This window comes from Schistocerca nitens, chromosome 2, assembly GCF_023898315.1.
Source record: "Schistocerca nitens isolate TAMUIC-IGC-003100 chromosome 2, iqSchNite1.1, whole genome shotgun sequence".
Lineage (NCBI taxonomy): Eukaryota > Metazoa > Arthropoda > Insecta > Orthoptera > Acrididae > Schistocerca > Schistocerca nitens.
In genome coordinates, this window is record NC_064615.1 from 1,005,630,570 (window position 1) to 1,005,657,848 (window position 27,279).

At 40.8% G+C, this 27,279-nt stretch overlaps 1 protein-coding gene across 3 annotated transcripts in view; it reads right to left on the bottom strand.

The window, feature by feature from the left end:
- Positions 1-18,630, bottom strand: part of LOC126237357 (serine/threonine-protein kinase mig-15) — a 325,139-nt gene extending 306,509 nt beyond the window's left edge. For all 3 annotated transcript variants that reach the window (XM_049947425.1, XM_049947424.1, XM_049947423.1), the window contains exons 1-2: positions 18,338-18,630; positions 17,976-18,041 (exon numbers count right to left, since the gene is read on the bottom strand). In XM_049947425.1, the coding sequence (XP_049803382.1) occupies positions 17,976-18,041; positions 18,338-18,403 (132 nt within the window). In that variant the 5' untranslated portion in view covers positions 18,404-18,630. The remainder of the gene's footprint in view (positions 1-17,975; positions 18,042-18,337) is intronic.
- Positions 18,631-27,279: the final 8,649 nt, after the last annotated feature.

Genomic DNA, 27,279 nt, shown 5'->3' on the forward strand with positions numbered 1-27,279 from the left:
ACATGGCCAATGGTTTCTTCTCTTGATCCGTGGTAGGGGCAAAAATCACACACAAGCGTTAGAAACGAACGAGATGCGACTGTTCTGTCACTTTGAAACAAACATGCTTTCGACATGTTAGATCATATGGTAACAGCCTATTAACGACAAAATAAATACGAGTAACACAACTGAAACTTGCATGTTTTGCAACACTTACAGAATATGTTTCAACTGTGGCAACGCTTCACTATTTCTTCACAGCGATGAATGACAGCAACTTACCGAGTTTAAACATCTTTTTCGGGCGAATAAAAACATTTCTGTAAACTAAGAAACGCATAACTAGTGTACCGACCTGTGTTTTATTTATCTACCGATTTCAGACCAAGACCATGCAAACAGTACTATACGAAAGACAACAAAAATGACAAAATGCAGTGACAAACATGACCTGCAAGGTCAAAAATTAGAATTAACATTCGTGCAAGAAGATACTTACGTCAAAATACTATTACAAATCTAATACTACATGCCTTAAATCTTTCGGAAAAACAAGACATTTAAATTCTAACAGTACAGACTCAATACAAAATGACTGTGTGAGAAGCTGGCGCTGAACAGCTCGAATAAAGGCAAACTGGCTCATGAGTCAAGTACAGAATCATATATTCACTATAGACGACATATTCGTCTCATGAGAATCAGCAACTGTAAGATAACTCTCGTTTATTGTTCAATCTCGGCTGCACATTTTTAATTAGATGACATGTTTTGATCATTCCGGATATCTTCAGATCTAAGTAGTTGCGTCGGCAACACGTCTCTTCAGTACATCACAGACGGGTTGTTGATGCAACTACTTAGATGACTCTGAATGATCGAAACATGTCATCCAATTAAAAATGTGCAACTGAGACTGAACAGAAGATGAGAATTATCTTCAAGATAAAGAATCATATTTGTTCACCGTCATCATGTTCAAACACCATATAATACAAAGATATCGTAAATATGGATAACAGGTGACGAAACCAAAGATCACAGAGTCCTATAGTAAAACACGTGCATATAAAATACTTCATAAAATACTGTATTGTATCGCAGGAAGTACGACAAGCAAAAATTACAGCATTAAGTTTTAACTGGTACAGAGACAATCTATGTCATGAACACACATTGTTTATACGAATTTCAGTAGCCAAACGGCAGTTACACCGGTCACAGGCACCTACACTAAATTGTTATGGACCTTAAGAAAATATTTTATGAAGACGAAAACAGACGAGTATCAACGATATCCTCGCATAAAAACAGTAAAATAACAATTTATAAGCATAATGGAGCACAGACTGTAGAATCTTGTTATATACTTTTCTGTAGGTTCTTTACCTAAATGCTTTAATTTCTCAAGCTTACAAAAATATTATTATTTTCATCATTCTTGACTGATAAGATTAGTTTCTATTAACACATATAAGGTTATAGTACTTACTCCGTTATAAATTGTGTGGTAGACAAGTTATGTCGTCGTCTTTCTTTCAATGCTTTTCTGCTAGGCTGTGACTGACAAACGTTTGTTCACGTCTTAGTAAAGTATTTTATTACGATCCAAAAAAAAAAAAAAGTGTAGGTTTGTGTGACCTTTGTAACTGCCGATGGGCTACAAAAATTCGCATGAACAGAATCTGTTCACTACATAGATTGTCTTTATTAATGCTGTTATTTTTGTTTGTCATACTTTGTACATGAAGACCAAGTGGTGTAACGATTATTTAAAGTTTGTGAATATAAAAATACATTATTTTACTAAAAAAAGAAAACTTCTCAGTTTTAGTCTCTCACATATTTTATGTACGATATATTACGTTATTTTGTAAAGCATTCTTTGTATTCGTGTTCTACCGTATGACTTTGTAATCTCTGATTTCACCCTGTATCACCCGTGTTTGCGGTATCTTCGCATTCCATGACGTTAGTGAACAAGTGGGATTCTGTTGTTGGCCCTATTGAGCCAGCTTGCCGTCTTTATTCGAACTCATCAGAGCCGCTTCTCTAACAGTCATTGTGTACTGGATCTGTACTGTTTGAATTTAATTGTGTGTAGTGTGCTCCAACTGCATAGCGCTGACGGCTGCACGCGAAAACAGTAGCCGTCTACAGAGGTGTGACAACACTGAAGCGCTGTCAGGGAGACGTTAAGTTACTGGTTGAGATACGCCCATTGAGCTGTCACGCCCAGCCCTCTGCAACTGTCAGCGATCAACTTACACAAACTCTGCAATTGTCAGAGATCAATTTATACCGACTCAGCTATAGGCAGCGGTTGCGGTTCAGTCGACGCAGCCCAAAACAATGTCCAAATAAAAGGGGATCACCCGGAACTCATACTTCACGTTGCAAGACTTGACAAGTCTCCTACGGTCAATTTCAAACATAGATTTTCATTCTAATTTCTAAGATGGTGACCCTCAGTCGGCTTTGCAGATATGTTTCTTTCACCCGCGCTGAAGTTTTGAGCTCAACTGAAGCGACCGCAAACAACTGCATTTCTTGACATAAATACGCTCTCGTTTACGTAAGCAGTCCTACAAAACAATACAGAAATATTGGCAGTTATCAGTAATTACGCAATACATCGTCAGAATATGTATTATGCTGAGGTATTCGGGGAAGTATACAATGGTCCGCCAGTTCGGACGGAATCATTTTGTCGTCTCTTGTTCGGCAATGCCTAAGGTTACTGAATTGCCGGCAGCTGTAGCCGAGCGGTTCTATACGCTTTAGTCTGGAACCGGGCGACCGCTACGGTCGCAGGTTCGAAACCTGCCTCGGGCATGGTTGTGTGTTATGTTCTCAGGTTAGTTAGGTTTAAGTAGTTCTAAGTTCTACGGGTCTGATGACCTCAGATGTGAAGTCCCACAGTGTTCAGAGCCACTTGAACCATTTGTTACTGAATCATCGTTCTTGCGGGTACTTCGTCGGCATGGCCTGTATGGAACTCCTTTCATTTCGGAGAAAAATGTCGCTGTTGAGACGTGTACATAATTTTTGGAAGAGAGCTTCCGGGGGTTTGATCTGCTTCATTTTGTGTTCTCTCTCTCGGCTTCCACCAGCATGGCTATCAAAATTCTTGAGAAGCTAATTGGTCTCTTTGACATTAGTTCCGATATAATGAAGACCAACAAAGCAGGAAGAACACCTGTTGCTGAGCACTGTATGCAGAAAGGGATTTGGGGGGGGGGGGGGGGGGGAAGAAGAAGAAGAGAGAGAGAGACCGACCTGATGGTAGAGCTACTTTCCTCTTGTAGTTTTATCCCTCTTAAGTTTTAATCTGCTGCTTGGACGTGATGTGACCTGTTGGTGATACTCTTACCGTGCCAAATAGCTACTGACTCGTATGCTGCACGATGTTGAAAAGAATATGAAAACCAGGAATACCAATCATTACTGCGGTGTGGATGTTTCTTATAAAGCTTTATTCATCAGACAAGAGATTTGAAACAATCTAGAAATTATTCCCCAAGTGTTTTGAAATACATAAGTTCGATTCGCTTCCGTCCAGTCGATTTGCTCAGGTTCAATGAGTGTGCTGACGGCTTGAAATTTAAATTAATGTCAGTGTTTTAAAACTGGTATGCGCGATCCAGTCGGTGGGCAAGGAGGATATGATGAGATGCCATTTTTACTACTTGCGCCAATGCTGAGATACAACTTTCATGTTGTCAACAAATCAGCGCTTATACCTCCAATACTGTCACAGGCATAGATGGTTAACTATGAACGCCAAATCCACTACGGCAATACGCTGGTACGTCACCGAGCGAATAACTGTAAGGTTAGACCAGCAGGCTCGAATTTTAGAAGAGGGGGTATAAACTTTTATTCGCATTTTACCTGAATAACAAAAGGCAAATACTGGGAAAGTTGCTTCATATGGTCACAAGTGTTTCCTTGTGCCACAGATGTTTAAGTGAGCATTCGTTTCACTGATGTGACGAGCACTAAATTGTCCCACCTTTGGGCTTAATATTTTGAGATTCTTGTGGTGCAATACGCCAAAATTATTCTCCTCTCCAATCTTGCTGCGATGTGCAGCTCCTCCTCTATACAGCTTTTGGATATTTGGTTGCAAGATGCTTATATGAGATCAGATATCCAACGTAAAATGGTTCTGAAAATTATGGTATTTATCTTAACTGGCCTTTGTTTTTACATTTCCTGATAAGTGAGAGATAGAAAAATTAAATCTGACTTTAAGAGTAAACTGTCCGTTGTACCAATCCACCAGGATGATGCCGTAAATGCAAAATTTTCTAGTTTCTGTTCTTTCAAAGTAGCAAATGGGCTAAAAAAAAAAAAAAAAAAAAGACGGCAATTCCAAGACGAGAGCGACGATAAGCATGGACAGGGCTAACAGAATCTCACAATTGTTCTTCCTTAAAACTTCAATAGTTTACACTTTAATTCACAGCCGTATGCAACAAAGCGTCACACACAGCAAGAAATGGTGACAAAAATAGGTTATTGTTGTTCTTGTAAATACTGTGGTTACTGTTGATTCAAAATTACTCTCTCTGTGTAGTTCCTCTCTAACAAAGTTACGTAGTTGAATATTACACAGTGAGGCAACTAGGCGGCATTTATGTAAATTTTGCTGTGCTTCCAGGTAAACATAAATAAATAAAACATTAAACAATGAAATGTATCGAGAGCTTTATTTTTTCAAGGTAGTATTTACCTTCTCTATTGCGCAGTTTTCAAAATATTGCAAAGAAATGTGGACACCATAGGGGTGGCTCAATATTAAAATGACGAACCGTAGGTCTATCACTTGGGAAATGCTGGATAATGTAAATAGTATTTAACTGGGCAGTACTTTAGGTCCCTTGATGCTAGTAGAGGTACGGAGTAAAGTCACTAGTAATGCATCAAGGAATATGTGTTGTGCAGCCTCACTAGAAGATGCTTCTGTTCCTAATTCGGATCAATCCTCAGCACTTTGACTTCGAAGAATGAAACTGTCTTAGTTGCCCTTCCAGATCCATTTCATTTAAAGACGAAATGTCAATTCATACTGGACATACACGGATTGGAACGCAAAATATTCCAGAATGCATTTCAAACGACGACATTCACACAAATCGTCTACGGGACGGGAAGGAACGGAAATTCAAGGAATCTCGTGAAGAAGGTTTTGAAGCTGACGAGGATCTATGACGTTGTTTGTTGACATGGGACGATAACCTATTTTCGTCACGCTCACTCATGTTACAGTAAAGCATTTTGCGCTTTTATGTCTTCTTACCTTTTATTTTACTGCTTGCTGCGATGATGACACTATCTCTCTCTCTCTCTCTCTCTCTCTCTCTCTCTCACACACACACACACACACACACACACACACACACACACACACACACACTGTTCGCTGTTCTCCCACAAAATACCAAATATCTGAATGCGCAAAACGGATAAAGAGGAATATTCGATACGAGTTATCGGCTTTGGCCAACGACGATAATGTTTGGTTTGTGGGGCGTTCAACTGCGCGGTCATCAGCGCCCGTACGAAGTCCCAATTCTTATGCAGTCAATTTTTTTCACAATCCAATCTAGACTCTGTCGCAAATGATGAAGATGATGAGTAAATGATAAGGACAGCACAAATACCCAGTCCCCGGGCCGAGAAAATCCTCAACCCGGCCGGGAATCGAAACCGATACCTATGATCCAGAGGCAGCAAAGCTAGCCATTAAACCACGAGCTGCGGACTTGGCCAATGACGTAATGCTAATAGCTGCTGTCACGTCACCCTTCAGTGCAAATACTCACTGGTTGCGAGTTGGCGAAGCCACAGCCTTGTGGCGACAGAATGATCTGTAGCTTAGTCCGTTTGAAAAAATCGCCAGTAACATGACGGCGTATTTCCTACGTCACTGGTCAAAGGCTACGACTTGTATTGAACGCAACGTTTAGACGATAATTTTCTTATTATTTTAATTCCCTGTAGTGCACAAAATTTACCATGCGACCTCTATCAAGAACATCCGTTATGAATTTAGCTTTGGGCACTAATAAACCCTTCTATCAGGATGCAGCAACTGTTAACAATGCTTTATTTCACTTGCGCAACAGTCTGACGAGAAACCTGTAACGGTGCTATTTGTTTTTAATAAAAAGCATAATTAACAGCAGCTGGCTGCGTTTATTTTTTACTTTTTGTAAGAATACACCTGTGTAATGTTTTCGACAAATATCAGATTCTGTCAGCACAACTAGTTCCCTAGTACTGACACTATATTCAGACCTTTTTATAAGACCGACGGCATCCCAAACCTCAATATCACCTTTGGTACCGTGTTCAGTGACGAAATGTGCGGTCGCTCCATCTTGTGCGAACAGGCTCTCCGGTTGACGACCAGTGCGCATCGCCCCCCCACAACTATCCATACTTTGTGATGGTATAGACCGATTTGGCTTCCGATTGAATCTTCCACTGTGCAGCAGAGCGAGTAGTTTTCATACTTCCTGGCAGACCTGGAATCTAATCCGGAATCTTTCTTCAAGTCACAGCCACGAAGTTTCCGGTTTATATGTAGTTTCAGCTCGCTGTTCCGACAAGAAATGGGCTGGCAGCAATCATTTCAGCCACAATTACTACGTTTATGTGCGACACAACTTTCGGAAGCCGAAACCCGGATTTGCGAAGCCGTTTTCCGGTGTCGTGTTTACATTAACGCCTGACGCGGTTTTGTTGGACCGGTCTAATAACGGGGTTAAACTCATATAAGGACTTCGGGTAACAAGACCTTGGTTCACTTCCACGCGACTTGGAGCACTGTAAGCTTATCTATCCTTCATCTCGCTTTCTTATTTCTGATATTTAGTCTTCGATGTTCAGTCTTCCGTGTTTCCTGTTCATTTCGTAGTAAACAAGGCAGGTTTCAACACATTGTGCTGCTGATTACGACTTCTCGTGAGTATTGCAGTTTAAATATGATGCTCGTATTCTGATTGACTTCTGCTCGCCTCCGTAGTTCTGGGTGGGGTAAATGATTCCATATTTGGTTTTGTCTCTTATAAAACAAAGCTAGTTTCGTCACATGGTATTCTGTGGACTTCAGTGTAATTTTTTACTGCTTATGACGCTGTGTGTGAACTGCCGGATTAACTACTGTTAAGTATATTCCGTTTATTCTCCTTCCTTGTATCCCTTTTCTGCACTTTCTAGTATCTGATGGCTAACTATGTTAGCAATGTAGTGGTATTCAACTTTATCGCGTCTTATTAGGGAATGAGTATATAACTCTGCTTTGAATGGTGTCGGTTCTTGGCACTGAGTGCCATGCATTTCAAAATGGTTTGTGGACTATGGATGTAGATAAGTATGCTTTACAGTCTTGGTAACTCGAACATTCTTCCTTGCAAATGCCAAAAATGCGACACATGATAGGCAACTGTTTTCACACATTGTTAACAAGTACTGCAAACATTACATTTCAGCAGGAGTCAGTAAACATTTAGGTGGCCTCCATCAAATACGAGTGTACGAGGAACAGATGGGAACAAAAATAACATAGATTACGAGCAATTTATTTATGATGCACTTAAATCGAGCAGTGAACACGTATTCGTACACAGTAACAAATAGATACGAGTGCACAGAATACCATGAAACAAAACTAGCTTCTACTTCATATGAAACGAAAAGAAATATGAAATTATTTACCCCACCCGATATTACGGATGAGAGCAAAAATTAAGCAGAATACGAGCAACATATTCACAGTGCAATTCACAGAGTACAATACGCACATGAAGGTCGTAATCAGGAACGCAATTTCCACTCAATAAAAGTCACACAGTCTAAACTGCAATATTGTGTTTTACAAACCAATATACTTTAACACCAAACCCACCCATAAAGCATCAATGAAAAATATCATTCAGTACTCGGATTTCACAAATGAAAAATTAGGGTTCGGCACCATATTTTCCCGTATTCGAAGATCACTGCCAGGCCACTAACAACGCTGCTATCGGTCTCCGTTTCCGTATCGTAATATGGGCCTTGCACTTACCGATATTTTGGTTTTCTGTGGGTCAAATGTAGGTTCTGTCGTAAGCTTTTTACACAACGGCGTCTGGAAATATGCTGTTCCGGTTCCTAATTTACATTCATATCTACATCGATACTCCGCGAGCCATAGCACGGGGCGTGGCGGAGGGTACCCTGTACCACTACCAGGGAATAACGACCGTCTGTATGTCTCCGTAAGAACCCTAATATCTCGTATCCTATCTTTGTGGTCCTAACGTACAATGTATGTTGGTGGCAGAAGAATCGTTCGGCAGTTATCTTCAAATACCGTGTCTCTAAATTTTCTGAGGCGTCCTGTCACGGATCGCGCGGCTCCCCCCCTCGGAGGTTCGAGTCCTCCCTCGTGTGTGTTTGTGTTTTGTCCTTAGCGTTTAGTTAGTTCAAGTAGTATGTAAGCTTAGGGACCGATGACCTCAGCAGTTTGGTCCCCTAAGATCTTACCACAAATTTCCTTTCTAAATTTTCTCAATGGTGTTTCCCGAAAAGAACGTCGCTTTCCCTCCAGAGATTCCCATTTGGGTCGCCAAAGCGTCTCCGTGACACATGTTGTTCGAATCTCCCGGTAACAATTCTAACAGCCCGCCTCTAAAGTGCTTCGATGTCTTGCTTCAATACGATCTGGTACGGATCACAAACATTCGAGTAGTACTCAAGAACAGGTCGCACCAGCGTCCTATATACGGTCTCCTTTACAGGTGAACCACTCTTTCCTAAAATGCTCTCAATAAACCATGCGACCATTCACTTCCCCTACCACAGTTCTCACATCATATTTCATCGTTACGGCCAGCTATTTAAACGGCACTAGTAATACTGTATCCGAAATTTACAGGTTTGATCTTCTACTCATCCGCATTAATTTACATTTTTTACATGTAGGACTAGCTGCCAATCATCACACCAACTGGAAATTTTGTGTAAGTCGTCTCGTATCTTACTACAGTCACTTAACTTCGATACTTTACCGTACACCCATCATCAGCAAACAACCACAGGTCGATGCCCCCCCTGTCTGCCAATTCATTTATATACATAGAGAACAAGAGTGGTCCTCACACTTACCTGGGGCACTCCTGACGATAGCCTTCTCTCTGATGAACACTCGCCGTCGAGGACAACATACTGGGTTCTATTATTTAAGAAGTCTTCGAGCCACTCCAATATTGTGACCTTATTCCATATACGTTAACAGCCTGCAACGAGTCACCGCGTCAAATGTTTTCCAGAAATCGAAAAATACGGAATCTGCCTATTGCTCTTCACCCATAGTTCGCAGTATACCATGTGAGAAAAGGGCAAGCTGAGTCTCGCGCGAGCGATACTTCGTAAAACCATGCTGATTCGTGAACATAAGTTACACAGCCTCAGGAAAATTTCATATTCGACCTGAGAATATTTAAGAAATCTACAGCAAACCTAAATTAGGGATATTGGTTTGTAGTTTTAACTTGTACACCTGCCTAATATCGTGTAGGGCCCCCACGAGACGCAGAAGTGCCGCAACACGACGTGGCATGGGCTTCTCTAATGTCTCAAATAGTGCCGGAGGAAATTTGACACCACGAATCCTGCACGGCTGTCCATAAATCCGTAAGACTACGAGGGGTTGGAGATATCTTCCGAACACCATGTTGCAAGGCATCCCAGACGTGCTCCATAGTGTTCATATCTGGAGAGTCTGATGGCCAGCGGAAATGTTTTAACTCAGAAGAGTGTTCTTGGAGCCACTCTGTAGCAATTCTGGACGTGTGGTGGTGTCGCACTGATCTGCAGGAATTGCCCATGTCCGTCAGAATGCACAACTGACATGAATGGATGCAGGTGATCATACAGGATGCTTACGTACGTGTCACCTGTCAGAGACGTATCGGGGATCCCATATCACTCCAACTGCACACGCCCCACACCTTTACAAAGCCTCCACCACCTTGAACGGTCCCCTGCTGACATGGTGTCTCCATACCCGTACACGTCCATCAGCTCGATACAATTTGAAACGAGACTCGTCCGACTAGGTAACATGTTTCCAGTCAACACTCCAATGACGGTGCTGACGGGGCCAGGCGAGGCATAAAGCTTTGTGTCGTGCAGTCATCAAATGCAAACGAGTGGGCCTTCGGACCCGAAAGCCCATGTCAACGATGTTTCGTTCAATGGTTCGCACGCTGACACTTGCTGATGGACCAGCACTGATTGCACATCAGCCACGTTGAGCGATTCTCTTCAGTCGTCGTTGGTAACGTTCTTGCAGGATCTTTTTCCGGCCGCAGCGATGTCGGAGATTTGATGTTTTAGCGGATTCCTGATATTCACGGTACACTCGCGAAGTGGTCGTACGGGAAAATCCCCACTTCATCGCTACCTCGGAGATGCTGTGTCCCATCGCTCGTGCGCCGACTGTAACGCTCAGACTTACTTAAATCTTGATAACCTGCCATTGCAGCAGCAGTAACAGTCTTAGAACTGCGCCACACACTTTTTGACTTATATAGGCGTTGCCAACAGCAGCTCCGTACTCTATTTACATATCCATGTATTTGAATACGCATGTCTATACCAGGTCTTTGGCGCTTCGGTGTTTACACTGGACTCATCTGCGCCTTTTTCCAGTCGCTTGGGTCTTTGTGCTGGGTGAGAGATTCACGATAAATGCAAGCTAGGTAAGGGACCAATGCCGTAGAGTATTCTTTGTAAAATCGAAATTGGATTCCATCTGAATCTGGTGATTTACTTACTTTCAAATCTTCCAGTTGTTTCTCTACTCCACGGAGCTTATTACTATGTCATCAATATGGGAGTCTGTCCGATGGTCAAATGACGGTATGTCTGTACAATTCTCCTGTGTGAACGATTTCTTAAACGTGAAATTTAAATCTTCGGCTTTCGATTTCCTATCTTCAACTGCCACACCAGACTTGTCAACAAGGGGCTGAATGGAAGACTTAGACCCGCATAGCGATTTTACATAAGACAATTTCCTCGGGTTCTGTCCGATCTTTTGCTGTATACTTCGCGCATAGATCTTTTCACACAGCCCCGGGTCTCTACTAACTTGCGCTTGTCGTCACTTGCGCGCTCCCTTTTGAATGCAGAATGCAACAGCCTCTACTTCCGCAGCATCTTCCGAATTTCGTTATTTAACCGTGGCAGTCTTTTCCCCTCCTTCATCTACTTACTAGGCACATAACTCTCCAGACCACGATTTACAATCTGCTTAAACTTTACCGGCAATTCCTCTACATCCATCTTACTGGAACTAAGAGATGCCAATTCAGTGTCTAAGTCAGATGTTAATAACTGCTTACCTGTTCTATCTAGAAGAAACACTCTCCTAGCCTTCTTGACTGATTTATTAACTTTCGGAACCATAGTTGCTAAAATGACATCATGATCGTTAATCCCCGTTTCTATACTGACATTGTCGATAAGGTCCAGGCTATTTGTAGCTACAAGGTCTAAGATACGTCTCTCCGCAGTGCCGTATGCTGCAGTGAATATACCGAAATGAAACTCAGTGAAATACAAGTTATTAATTTATTGAATATTCATTTTTACTTACAAATTTTCACATTAAATGTTGAAAGTGACCCCCCCCCCCTGTTGTTGAATACATAATTCAGTTTGTCTAATCATGTTTTCAAACACATGCTGTAACATTTCTTCTGTAACAGAAGCAGTGAAAGCGGACATTGCAGTTTTCAGTTCATCGATGGATTTTGGACGGTTTTTTTTTTTTTTTTTGACAGTTGCTTTCGTAGCACCCCAGGTGGTGTTAGGTCAGGCGATCGTGGAGGCCAAAGTCCCTGTGAAATTATGCGATCACCAAAAACCTCAGCAAGCAGTGACACAAACGCGAGCTGTGTGCGCGGTTGCACCTTCTTGTTGAAACTAACCGTTCAGTATTTCACTGAACACAAGTTCTCCTGTGAATGGGTGCAGAATATCTCTGCAGTATCGTCGTGCGTTTATTGTTTCGTTGAAAAACCCAGGCAGGAGAATAATCATACAGCACGCGCGGGTAACAATCATACGGCACTGCGGAGAGACTTTTTGAACACCCCGTATTTCTACTGGGTGTAGGCTGCCGAGCTAGCTGCTTAAGACAGTTCTCAGAATACGCGTTCAAAAGTATTTCGCGGGACTGACTGACTGTACCCCCATAATGAATCCACGGAATCGGGTGGCCGGTGAAACAATTAAGCTCGGTTTCGCCTACACCTGCTACACGCGAACAGATAACTTCACTGTCTCACTCAACTTCGACCTCACCAGAGACAAAGTTTGTCAACTGCAATGAGCACTCCCCTTCTATGGTCTCGAATCTCTTTTTCCGATATACGTTCCAACTCGCTAAATATCTCAGAGCTTTCCACTTCGGGTTTCAGCCAGCTCTCGGTCCCAAGAATAATTTGAGCGCGAGAACTTTCGGAGGGCAGTAAATTCGGGAACATTATTACGAATATTTCGACACTTTAATGATAAATTTATGACAGTCCAAATGTCTTTATTCTGAACGCCACTTGCCTGCTCTTGCTGCATATGAACAATGGCTATTTCTTTTCACAGAGGCTGACAACTTCTCGTACAGTCCAATATTTCGTACTTTCTCTTCACAGCATAAAAAGTCACTACGTCCACATTAGCCGAGAATTTTTAATAACATAATGCATCCTGACAAATCAAACACGTTTCAAAAACGTGTTCTGCGTTTACATGGGGGGGGGGGGAGGAGAAATTTCTTGTGGAAGTGGAAATCCAACACCAAGAACCGAATTTCTAGAATCACCGTGTTTACACGAACAAACAGGAGCGGTACTGGGAAACCAGTTTATGAAATCCGGTTTTGGGTGCCCCACGTAGCAACAGGGCAAACGACCCGCTGAATAGGTCTGTATCTACGAGAAGATCCAACAGACTGCCGTTCTCTCCGCAGTCCCCGTTCGTATGCGTCATTCTGCGGCCACGGAGCTCTCGCCGAGCGCGAGCGCATTTCAACACGACCCGTCTGGGGAGGAACCGGAAACAGCGGCAGGCCTGTCGCCGGCACGCACTCGGCCGCGGACGGAAAGCTCAAACAAATACGCTGTCCGGCGTTAAACGCGGGCCTCCAGCCTCTGTCTCGTTAAAGCAGCCACCTACTTACAGCAGGGTGTTATGTGCCACGGGTGTCCGACATGAGGAGAACAACCTTGAGCATCTCGCAAAAACACATTGCAGCACATATTCCATGCCTGCCACTAGTTAGCCATTAACATACAGTTCTGTTACTCAAGTGGAACAGATGGTTGGTTCATCACCTCTGCCCAGGGGACATTTGGAGGTATATTTATCTTCAATTGGGCACCCATACCATAGTTTATGATATGTTGCAGAAACTAGAAAATTCATTCTACTTATTGTAGCAACGTGACATATGGGTAGCATGCCCAGAATGCATTTGATATAACTGATCCACAAAAAAAAGAGGGGGAGGGGGGGGAGGTGGTGTCACTTCAGAAAGATCATCCAATTCTGACACAATGGAAGCAGAAATTAGTTACCTGCTGTTGATTGTATTCTACAAAGGTTATACCAGCCTCCAAAAGGAGAAGGCAAAATCCTGGTACTTCAATTGAAACCTAAACTGGCAAGACCTATTCTATATATTGCAACTGACATTGCAGTGAACAAAAATAACTTTTAAAAATCCATTTAAACATTGCATTCGTTAGTTTTGCCAACTCGTGACTAAATTCAGTTTCCAACATATCCTGAGCTTCAGGCTATGCTACAGATTCACCAGCAAAAAAGTGCTCATATCAGAGCACAAAAAATATGCTCCTGTGTAAAACATACTACCTGAAAAGTGGGGTACCAGCTGCCTCATTCTATCTCTCTCAGCACCTTTAAAAATTTTGGCATGCGAACATACACTCCTCCCCACTGCTGCTCTCTTTTCTCACTGTCACCATCTCTCTCTTCCTTGTGGTCAATGACACAGACCCTGCATCTCATTATCATGTTTCGGAAAACATTAGTAGTGCAATATATAATACAGAAGCAAAATAAATATTGTCTAAGTTCTGTTATATCTCTGTTTATGTACACGTAACATCATGTCACACAACACCATTACATTGTGGGTCAGAGTCAATTTCTGGTACCGGCAGGTTCAACCAGCCTGGCGGTTCCAATAACCACAAAGAAGTCACAAACTCATATCTGATCAAAGCATGACAATTAAGTCCAATGTATCAAAACATGACAATGATCATGACAAGGTAGAAAACCAAGGGATCTTTACAGTTCACTGTCTATTACATGAATATCTTCTTGTGTAATCCTGTTGATATGTATATTTACTAAGTGGCGAACATATCATAGCTCAAACAAATCTTTAGTATTTTATTTCTCTATTATATCTTCTGAATATCTATTTATCTCATTGTTCAAGTGACAAATGCTATCTTTTGCATACCTAAGCTTTTGTCATCCGACCATTACAGTAACACAACTAGAACAAACATATACTGTTTCTATGCGTAGCAATAGTAGATCAAAACGGATTGTTTCCTGTTTATACTTTTGGGGAAAAAAATATTATGAATTTATCAATTTTGTGTTGTGTATATAATTTGGAGCAAATTGTGCACGGCTTTGTACAATCTAATTAAACACATACACACAGTCCCTCAGGATTATAAGTTGACAGACCAATAAATATGGAAGCTCCACGTGTGAACTAGTTACACTTGAATAATGTAATGTGCATACAAATGTTATAGCAGCAAAGTAAAGAGGAAAGGCATACCCAATGATGAGCACAGGTGGGAAGCTGCCTCCCTCCCTTCCAAAAAAAATCTTTGGAAATGCAAATCGAACGTGCTGCCTAATACATCAGAAACAAAGATGCATCAATTCAGTATTGGTCTGAAGAAAATTAGAATACGTAATGGTTACTGACTAGTAGCAAATATGATGAAAGTCATGAAATCTCAAAACTACATCATTCACTGCAAAACTAACGAGTTGCCCCCTCCAGACTCAGGTCCTGGGTAAGTTCTCTGTAAAGTATGTGCCCTCTCCAACTCAGGTATCACAAAAACACAAACAACAGAAACTCAATGTAGGAGCTTCCCACAGCACATACTACACAGTTTTCAGTGTTGTATATCTTTATTAAATAATATAGTCTGTTTCTCCCCAGCTGCATCTGCCTTCTCACACTTGAATACAGTCAAGACAAATGGTTGTGGGTTTCTTACATGGAACTGCTACAGCAAATATATATATAATTGCACACCTATGAAGCTCTGTTTTGACAATTTTAAACACTACAGTTGGAGCCAGTGATGATGGTCAAGTTTAAGCCTGTTGTCTGCACCCACATCACATGTTCTCCAGCAATCAATTAGCACTCAGTACTGTTCTGAGTCCTGCTGTGAATGTCGCAGCCAATGTAAGCACGAAATGTGATCACAGTACCTTATTTAGTGAATTTTTATTCCATTTGTTGTGAGCTGTCATCTCTGATGGTGATAACAAGTGGCAACTTCTACATAAGTGAGCGAGAGAAATAATTTGCAAGATACGCGCTTTCTTCATGTGAGTAGCACATGTAAATATGAACTGCAACTGTTGCTTGGAACCGGCAACAATGCCGCCTATGGCTCAACCTGCACGAACTGCCATCATTCGTGTAAATGACTATAGCCAAAATAATAGCATTATTTGGTTGAGGAATATCAATGCAATATCGTTATGTTTCATTCACCGGTGAAAGCACTGAAGAAGGATAAACTCTGTGGTGGACAAAACTTGACATCAACACCAAGTTACTAGAATTACATTGCAAAAGGCTTCCTGACTGACATATCATAAAATTAAATAACCAACTCTTTTATAAGCACCACATTACATGTCTCTTCCTTTAATTAACGTATACGATTTTCTGTTCCACAATACATGGGCTTCAAATTACATAAACTTAACTAATTCCCAGTTGAATGACATCACTGGATAAAAGTTGAATAGTGGGGGCTCCTTTAATTTTTCATAGTTTATATACAATATATGTACATAATAGGCTTCTTGTGGAAAGTGTGTGTGTTTGTTTTTGTTTCCGCCATATTTGTGACGTCATGGGTCAAAGCAGATGGGCGGGATCGGACGCTTCCGTATTTCCACAAAACAGTAGTTAGCAGTTACAATACCAACTTCTGGCAGACAAAAGAAAATAGTTAACTAGCACCATAAAATTTTCATCAGTTTATAAAATTGTTGTCGTGATTGAAAATCGAATTCCTCTTTCTTGCAATTTAAGTACTATGGAACACTGCTCAGGCAGTTTACCCAAAAGTGCTAGTTTGTAGAGTAATTCTACAATCTAAGAGATTGGGTCGTGCTACAGTTCTGACAAACACATGGGGGCCAACAGAAGTATTTGAATAATATAATACTTTACATTGTGTGTATTATAAACAATGTAATATTTATTTAGTAGTGTTGAATTTTGAAACATGTAAACATTACCATTGTGTGTCATCAAAATTCAAGTAATTATCAAACAATCTATAGGTCTACTGTATCTATCCTGCAGTCCCAATGATAGGACAATGTAGATTTTAGAACTACCCAAACAAGCAGACACACGATTGGATGCACGCTTTATGCTCCCACCACACAGCCACTGTACTCATACTGTGCTGCAGAACAGTCGCTCACAGCTGTGGTGTACTCTTTTAAATGTTCACAAGTGAAACTGGGCAAAGGTAGGGAAGAAACAGTAGATGAGAAATATCTTGGAATTAATCTGCATAAACACCACAAAGTCCTCTCTCAAATTGCCAGCACAGTCAGCTGAAGCAAAACTACAGCTTTCTCCATTCTTCAAACAGACAAATAGTGTTGTGAATAAGCCAAGATGTGTTGATCCTTCTACACTTACTATTAGGGACAGAGGCAAATAATAAAAATGGTGAAGCAGAATCCATGGATGATGGCATCTAAGATTAGAGGAAGCTTGAACAATATTTTGGCACCATGTTTAAAACAAGAACAATTGAACAGCTTTTAAACAGTGCCATATAAAACACTTATGATCCTAGGAGGAAACCACTTGTCAATCAGGTGAATCACAAAGAGCATTGATGAAGTTGTGAGGCTTCGGTTTGTGCATAACTCTCCCCACAACTTAAAGACACCATCCCCAATCACTAGATTTAAATCCTGTACAGAACATCTTGAATGAACTCCAAGATCGTGTTACGAAACATCACATCAGAAGTAAGAAACATACGAAAGAACTGCTTAAAAACATGCACAGCCAATGTCCAAAAGAAGTAATTCATAGCAAAGGGATGATAACTAAATACTACCTGTTCTTTGTTCGAATACTTTGTCCAGACATAAACTATTTTAGTTCTTTCTGATAGTGGAAATATGTTTCAAATGTTATGCATGAGTTTGTATATTCAGCAGGATCTCAATTTGTTTTTGCATCAGTAGTATCTTTGTTTACTTTCTTTGCATAATGATGGAAATAATAAATTTGTTTATGTTCGAATTCTATGTCGGCCTCTGTATACGCCTATGCTCCCCTTGTTGTCTGAAAACAGATATTTCCAAAAAGGGACTTACAGTAATAATTCAGACATTCCCCCAAGTTCATAGATGACTTTTATTTACTTTTCACATTTTAGTTTCTTCGCTGCCGATATTTTGTCAATTGTAATAGGCTAACGCACGCACATTACACGGACACCAAATGTATAGCGGCAACTAATAAAGCAAACGGATCCGCACAACCTCCCCCGAGACACACCTTGTATGACGCCATGTGTTTTTCACGCTGCTTGTCATTCACGATTAAACGAAGCTGTGTTAGTGAAAACTGAAACATGTCATATTGTTACCTTGTACACCTGTCCGTAAGTCCCATGGCCAACAACTTCAATTAGCTCAAAGATACCAGCAGGATCCTGGAACAAAACAAGTACTTCAGCTATGGATGCGTACACCACTTTAAGGCGTGATCAACCTATTTTATCTTTAGAACCACAGCAGAAGCTTTCCCCGAATATTTCTTCGTAAGGATATTAAACAAGTAACTCAATATACGTCAGAATTGTCCGGAAAAGCGAAAAAAATTCTGTACACACGAAACTTGCTGTCCACTTTGTGAGTCAAGTACACTGTCCCCTTACAGTTACAGATGCATTTGTGATACAGATAACAACACGTGCACTAAAAACAAATTTACTGTTTACAAACTCACCTTTAAAGCATTCAAATCAATGTCATCTAATGAGCAGTTTACACTAGGTGCCAGGTTGTGCGCCATCTTGAAATATTCTATGAATACAAAACACTCAAAAGAGCAATGCTACGGGAAAAACGAGCAATCTCTCTTCACAACTGATTGACCCAGTATCGGAAAGTTAAAGGCTTCCGAGAAACCCTACACACTTCCGCTACCTATGCCAAAAATGCGTCATGTTTTCACAAAACATCTGATAATCACTATCTTGCCATCTTCCATTTCTTCCACACCTCACCACAACGCTCCGTCCATGACGTCACCTAAATGACACAAGTACGCATGGTCATTCTCGATATACTGGTGCGCTCGTCGATTTTGTAATATCGATACAGTATATCGTTTTCCATTGTTATTTTGGTGGCAACTTTAAATTAAACGCTTGAAATAGCAATTCAAACCAACATATTTTACAGTTACACAAAACAGAATTAGCACTACTACTCTGAAAATAATATTTTCTTCCGAGAATAAATGCTTTTATTTATTCGAAGCTGGTACACAATGCAAAGCCAATGTGCAAGTTTTTTTATTCATACAACTCCTCAAGTTTTCCCTTGGTTTTGTGCAGCATGGTCATAATACACTGCACCAATGTGGCCATGTAATTATGTAATTTTATACAGAAACTGTTTCAATATGAGACCGGGATACAGTAGCTTACACTTTCAATCATTATTTTGTAAAAATTGTGTTTCCTCTGCAGGGAAGTCACGGCAAAACTCCAATGAAACTCTTACAGAAAATTAATTATGGTGGAGAAATGGTTTCTCTGAAACAGACCTTTCTGAAAGCCCAGTGCAAAGAAGTGTTTTGAGAATTTGTCTTCTATTATTTACCTCATTCATATCCACATAGCTTGTACATATTTACTTTTTTGTACGGAAATATAATTTTACTTCATATATAATCAAAAATATACCTACACTACATTTCACAACTGTTCTACAAGAACAGACCTTCAAGGAGGAAGTGAAACATATAATTTTCATTTAGATTAATAGGCAGTTATTTGTCTCTAGCCATGAAATTATTATTTTTGTGGACAAAACACAGCCTGAATTACATTTTTTATTTGCAGTCTTAAATTGTGACCTATACAGTGTTTTGTTCATAATATTATAAAAATATCTCTGTTCCTTCTACAAAACAATGTCAAATTCTGTCATTACGTTATTACTAAGCGTAAATAATAAAAGATCCTTTTTAATAAATTTATGATAACATGAGAACTGTTACCCAATATACTGTTGGATCAGTGCTCTAAAAAAGTTAAACAGAGTCAAGTTCATACCAATGTAGTGTATCACAGAATATTCTTGCAAAATGTTTGGTGCATTCACTAGTAGCAGTAGTTGTTGCTGTAATTTTATTCGTCCTTGAATCATTTTGCAATGTTCTTGGACATGTGATGACATTTCAGTTTAAGGACATAATTTGTATATACAGGCATTAACATATTTACATCCTTAGTTTGATAAGGACGCGACAAGTAGTTGGATGACAAAGATGGAAGATGGAACAAGTAGTCCAATGTGACCTTGTAGTAACAACTTTCATGGCAACTGACCAGAGTAACTTCTGGAAACTATGGAAAACCAAAATCTGTATTTAAATCTTTCACATTTAAATACTGTTCAGTGAGCAATAAAATGTTCACTAATCTGAAGAGCATTGCCAGTAATGTACCTCATGTCATTTAGAATTTCATAAGTGAAACTGCAATTCAGACTACTGTCTGCATCCTTAACTATTGTTACACTATCTTCTTTACCAGTATGATGAGGTCCCATTCTCTGAGGAGCATAGGGGACAGTGCGGGAGACCCGCACCACTGACTAGGCAAGGTCCTAGCAGAGGTGTTTGCCATTGCCTTCCACCAACCATAATGGGGATGAATGATGACTATGAAGACGACACAACAACACCCAGTCATCTCCAGGCAAAAATCCCTGACCCCGCTGGGAATCGAACACGGGACCCCGTGCACAGGAAGTGTGAATGCTACTGCAAGACCACGAGCTGCGGACTCTTTAACAGTATCAATCAATATATAGCCTAGGCCGTAAGTAACGTTACTGAGCTTTGAATTTAGCACCATTTATTTTAAAATTGAACAAGAACCATCATGCTGTAAGAATAAATCTATCTAGGAATTATTTACTAGAAATGTTGGGATAGAATTTACATGAAACTTGCTAGCTTTTGGAATAAATGCTTTGCTGAGCTAGACTACAATCTCTCTCTCTGTCTCTCTCTCTCTCTCTCTCTCTCTCTCTCTCACACACACACACACACACACACTTGTGACCTACATGCTGTCAGCTGGACACACAGTAATGGGATTGCATTTTGGCAGGTGGACTAGGGTGGATTGGGGGTTTTGACACGTGTAGTGAGTCAAGGGAGAGAGGGGTGGGAGGCAGAAAGAGGGATTTGTGGTGGATAGCAAGTGACTCAGAGGGAAGCAGCAGGTTTTCTGGCTAGGAATAAATGATCGAGAAGTGACAGGTGCACAGGCTAGCCATATGATGCATGGGAGCCAGAGCCAATGAGGAGCAGTGTACAATGGAGGTGATGTGGATTTGGAGGGAGTGACAGGAGAGAGGTATGGGAAACTGTTGGGTGGAGGGTGTGGGGACAGTGGGTTATTGGAGATTAAGGTTTGGAGAGTTACAGCAGTGAAGGATGCGTTCCAAGGATACCTCCCATCTGCTTAATTCAGAAAAGATGATGATGGACTGAAGGATCCAGACAGATTGGGCTGTAAAGCAGCCACTGAAATTAAAAATGTTCTGCTCAGCTACATGTTATGTTACTGGATGGTCAACTTCGTTCTTGGCCACAGTTCGGTGGTGGCCATTCAATCTCGTGGGTGGCTAACCTTAATCTCCATTAACCCACTGTCCCCACACCCTCCATGCAACAGTTTGTCCTGTCACCCCCTCCCCCACATCACATTCATTGTGCACCACACCTCACTGGCTCTGACCCCCATGCATCACGTGAATAGCCTGTACACCTGTCACTCTTCCATCATTTACTCCTTGCCAGCAAACCTGCAGTTTCCCTCCAAGTCACTTCCTACCCACTCCAAATCCCTCTTCCTGCCTCCCACCCCACTCTTCCTTGACTCACTGCACCTGACACAACCTCCATACCACCCCAGTTTACCTGCCAAAATGCAGTCCCAGCATTATGTGCCCAGTTGTCAGTATATGGGGCACAAGTATGTGTGTGTTTTCCTCTCTCTCTCTCCCTCTCTCTCTCTCTGTATTTGTACTCTGACTTGACAAAGGATTTATACCAATTTGGTGAATGGTCTGCTTTACGTCTGTTTCCTGCTTTGAACTGTTTTGTATCATTATCTCATTGCAGTTTCCCTTCAAAAATTGTGTTGTGAAAAGTCTATTGTGTATGATTCTGTTTAATAAACATTACTTTTTCTTCATTGTGTAATCTGAGCAGTTAAAGAGGTTTTGCTTGTATGACTCAAAACTTGAGAGAACAATGTCTTGACAAGACAAATAGCTTGGAAACAAGTGTCTTGTGACCTTATACAGGTGACACTGTTTTGGATCTTTGCATCATGCAATTGGTAAGATACTGATGAGTTGATCCTACCACAACTCAAGAGAGGCAAGTTTCAGATATTAGCTTAGCTGCACTCATTCAGTCATTCTTTCATTCATTCCCACATCATATTCCATAAATCCTGACATAAAGTAGTGCCTTCAGTGATATTTACAGGTAAGATTATACATTAACAGTCAGTAACTGTCACTGCTGGCTGCTTCTGTAAATTATATTCACAAAAACTGTGTGTGTGTATGTGTGTGTGTGTGTGTGTGTGTGTGAGTGAGTGAGTGAGTGAGTGAGTGTATTTGGAGAAATGCAGCTATGTTGGGAAAGGAAACTGCTCTTTTTTTTACAATGTTGAGCTGTCGTTTTCATGTAATACTTCATGCTATGTACGTATTTATGCAACTTTATAGAGAACATTATCAGTGATCTATATTCTGGAAAATCTAAAGACCTATATACTCCAAATATTTGTATTAGCTAGAATTTACATCCAAAAGACCAAATATTTATTTATTTATTTAATGTATAGCACTACACACAAAATACAATAAAACTATAAGAAAAACCAAGACATAAATACAAATGATACAGTCTGAATAATCTAACAAATTGTAGAAGGAGTGGGTAATAAATTAACATTTTACTTTAGTTTTGAATATCTGGGGCTTTTCAATATCCTGCATGATGTGTGATGGCAATCTGTTAAATTTTGCTATATACCTTGTACAGGGACACATGGTTTATGCAGAAATTATTTTTACCTCTAACAGTGTGGTTGAAAAATTTCACAAATTATCCTAAATTTACTGTTCCTAGAAAAACTAAACTCTGTCCAAACAGGCTACGAAGGCCCAATGCTACCAACTCGCCATCGTGTCATCCTCAGCCCACAGGTGTCACTGGATGTGGATGTGGCGGGGCATGTTGTCAGCACACCACTATCCTGGCGGTATGGCAATTTACTATTATTATTAATCAATAATACCATTAGGTAGCAAACATATTGGAATGTCAGTGTAAGAATCCAAAGGTCTCAGAAAAAGCTACAAGATATTTGGTTACCAGGTTTTTCAATAGCATTGGATCCCAGATGGTCCACTGATCCCATCATCTGAGAGATACTTTGTAGTACATCTTTCCTTATGCAGATGAACATTGCCATCCATCAAAAGGAAATAATTTCTTATGTCTCCTGCTTACAGCAGAATAACCACTTTGAATCATCACTATAGGTGTAAGCAGTCCAGGAACTGTTTCTGACAGTGCAGAAATATGTTTGGTGACAGATTTTATAAAGCACAGAATAAGATGGTGGGGGACTTCACATCAGATATAATGATAAAGAGCAATGTACACAATACAAGGTTCCCACATCCACCGATGCTGATCTTACTTGTATCATCAGTTTGAGAGCATGATACTTGGGTCCTAACAAATTGTAGAAGGAGTGGGTAATAAATTAGCATTTTACTTTAGTTTTGAATATCTGGGGCCTTTCAATATCCTGCATGATGTGTGATGGCAATCTGTTAAATTTTGCTATATACCTTGTACAGGGACACATGGTTTATGCAGAAATTATTTTTACCTCTAACAGTGTGGTTGAAAAATTTCACAAATTATCCTAAATTTACTGTTCCTAGAAAAACTAAACTCTGCCCAAACAGGCCACGAAGGCCCAATGCTACCAACTCGCCATCGTGTCATCCTCAGCCCACAGGTGTCACTGGATATGGATGTGGAGGGGCATGTTGTCAGCACACCACTATCCCGGCAGTATGGCAATTTACTATTATTATTAATCAATAACACCATTAGGTAGCAAACATATTGGAATGTCAGTGTAAGGATCCAAAGGTCTCAGAAAAAGCTACAAGATATTTGGTTACCAGGTTTTTCAATAGCATTGGATCCCAGATGGTCCACTGATCCCATCATCTGAGAGATACTTTGTAGCACATCTTTCCTTATGCAGATGAACATTGCCATCCATCAAAAGGAAATAATTTCTTATGTCTTCTGCTTACAGCAGAATAACCACTTTGAATCATCACTATAGGTGTAAGCAGTCCAGGAACTGTTTCTGACAGTGCAGAAATATGTTTGGTGACAGATTTTATAAAGCACAGAATAAGATGGTGGGGGACTTCACATCAGATATAATGATAAAGAGCAATGTACACAATACAAGGTTCCCACATCCACTGATGCTGATCTTACTTGTATCATCAGTTTGAGAGCATGATACTTGGGTCCTCAACTCATGAATGTGCAACTGGTACTTTCATTATGTTCCGTAGCTGCCATAAAGAAGGAGAACTTTCAAGAATGTGGAACGAGTCTATATGTGTGTGGGAAAGTTATCATTGCTGGCCAGAAAATATGACTCACAGTCTTATATATGACAGTTGTCAGGAGCAGTTGCATTTGCTCTGTGACTCAAGTGTGTTATGTTGTGTATTCTTGTGTGTAGTGAGTTTCTATAAAATAATGTGTGTTGTGTACTCCGTACCATTGTGATGTCTACCACTCACTATCACCAAATACCAGAACCCTAAATTGGTGACTGCCGACTACTGTGTTATGCCGTATTCTCTTGCTTTACAACCGAGCCTGTTACCACACAATGACAATGCACCCATTATTGCTCTCCGCCACTATGCATTTTATGTGATTTTCCTGCATCCTTGTTTTATGTGCCACACAATAATGTAGAACAATTGTGTGCAATGCACCCATTATTGCTCTCCACCACTATGCATTTTATGTGATTTTCCTGCATCCTTGTTTTATGTGCCACACAATAATGTAGAACAATTGTGTGCAATGCACCCATTATTGCTCTCCACCACTATGCATTTTATGTGATTTTCCTGCATCCTTGTTTTATGTGCCACACAATATTGTAGAACAATTGTGTGCAATGCATAAAACTTTGTTTGAATTCGAAACAGTGACACGTCTGCATAGAGTACCAGTCATCCAGTGCATGTTTGGTGCTCCACAACAGTGCATTTAGCACTCTCCAACGGACTTAAATTCAGGCACAAAGTGTGATTACAGTGCTGGTCAAACACTCCTATCCAACTAGTTAAACAGCGTGCTCTTATCGACACTACTGTTTCGACTGTTCTGCATCCAAACAGTAAAAATTTTCACAGTTATGCCTTTCAACCTTTTGAACAGTGCTTTGATGTTATTTCCCATCCTACTATTTTGTAAAATCAACAATGTGTAACTGACATTGTCAACAATGGGAGTCATCTTGCCCTGCTGCAATCTCTACTTGCCTTGTGATGAACCGAGCGAGGTGGCGCAGTGGTTCGACACTGGACTCACATTCGGGAGGACGATGGTTCAATCCCGCTTCTGGCCATTCTGATTTAGGTTTTCCGTGATTTCCCTAAATCGCTCCAGGCAAATGCTGGGATGGTTCCTTTGATAGGGCATGGCCGACTTCCTTCCCCATCCTTCCCTATGACAAGAACCCAAATTCACACGAATTCTCCGATCATGTCACCCTCATCACCATGCCATTCCAGCTGACCATTGTATCATGACTTCTCCTGACCATCGGCGAAGGAGCTGATGTCCCATCCCTGCCAAGGCATTTGGCAATGACATCATGCCTCTGTCTGAAAGACACTGAAATGGATATGGTCCAACCACCACCTCACGAAGGGACAACACTTCCCTACAGCAATTGCTGGATGATATAACAACTTTTTGCACAGTGAACACCAGTCTCCCACCAAGCACCACACACCTGAGCTGGTTCCACTGATGTTTTGGCTCTTCTGCACAAGAGTGCCAAGGGCCATGTGCACTTCGCTAAAGTGTTCTGCACCCCACATCACTCACGCTGAACTGTAGATACTATTCAAGGCACCCACCTACTGGATATAATAACACCCTCAACAACATCATACTGCAGTGCTTATGCCGCCTGGAGAATAATGCTAATGGACTGAACAAGACGTTCCAGCAGTGTACCACAGTTTCACCAACATCTAGCGGGCAACTTGATACACACCAGAATCCACCTCCAAAACATCTGTTCCCTTCTCAATGAATGCAATAGTACAGCTTACTTTCCAGACACTACTCAATGTCTGCTGCTTCTTCCCAGAGAATTTTAGCCTCACAGTTACAAACATGGAGCTGGTAGTGACAGGGTCCACGATGACTGCACGGTCTCACCTGAGCCACTGGTACACCATTTCTGGGAAGTTCTCATCTTACCTGATAACCCCACTGCTCTGCATGCACATTTCACTAATGATGGCTGCCTGACCATCTCTCCTACTTGCCCGCCCTCTCTCGACAGCAAACTCCTCATGGACCCACCCAGAGCACACATATCAGAAGATACATCTTCCCCCTCCCCCCCCTCCCCTTGTCCTTTCATGCTCAAAGTGTGCATGCCGTGCCATCCATGCATCTTCCCATTTCTGTGACTGTCATCTCTACACCCTGCACCACACCACCCGGGTTGTTGCCTCCACACTGTGCTCCGCAGTACCAAGGGAGGGCAGGGGTAGGGGGTGGGGGTGGGAGGGGCTCTGTGAGAATGTTAACATCGCTGACTAGAGAAAACAACTCACATCACAGTCTTATCTGTGTTGGTTAATGGGAGTAGTTGAGTTTGCTCTGTGCTTCAAATGTTATATGTCATGCATTCTTATATGTGGTGATTTTCTAATAAATAAAATGTGTTGTGTACTCCATACCACTGTGTCATCTATCATTCAGTATCACTATGATCCATAGCTCTATGTATGCATCAACAAAAAACAAGACAATCACACAAACTTTTCTATACTGTATTAGCAACAAACTATCATTTCACTGATTAACAATTTTTATGCTTATGCCAGAAAAATTTAATCAAGTAAATTAGAAACAAATCTGTTGTCTCTTCAATTTTAGTGAATAGCTGCTGTTTATCAGCTATTGCTGGTGTGGCAGTATCCCGTTCCCATACTGGTTATTTATTTTCTGAGAAATTATTTGCCAATATCTGTAAATAGTGTGCCCTATTCACTGTCTCTAACCTAATAACTTATTGTGCAGCTTTATAGAGAATATTGCTTCATACCATGTAGCTAACAGAACTTTTCAGTCTTTAGATATTCAGATAATTTGTGGAAAGAGTGGGTAATGGGGTATGTTTACAATTTCTTTTAGAACTGTAGTTCTTGCTTTGTGTTCAATGGGGGTTACATGAATACATTTCTATTAGAGTACATAGTTCTACTCTGACATAGATTAGGAGTGAAGTCTACATGAGAATTAGGCTTGTGATTTATACTGTG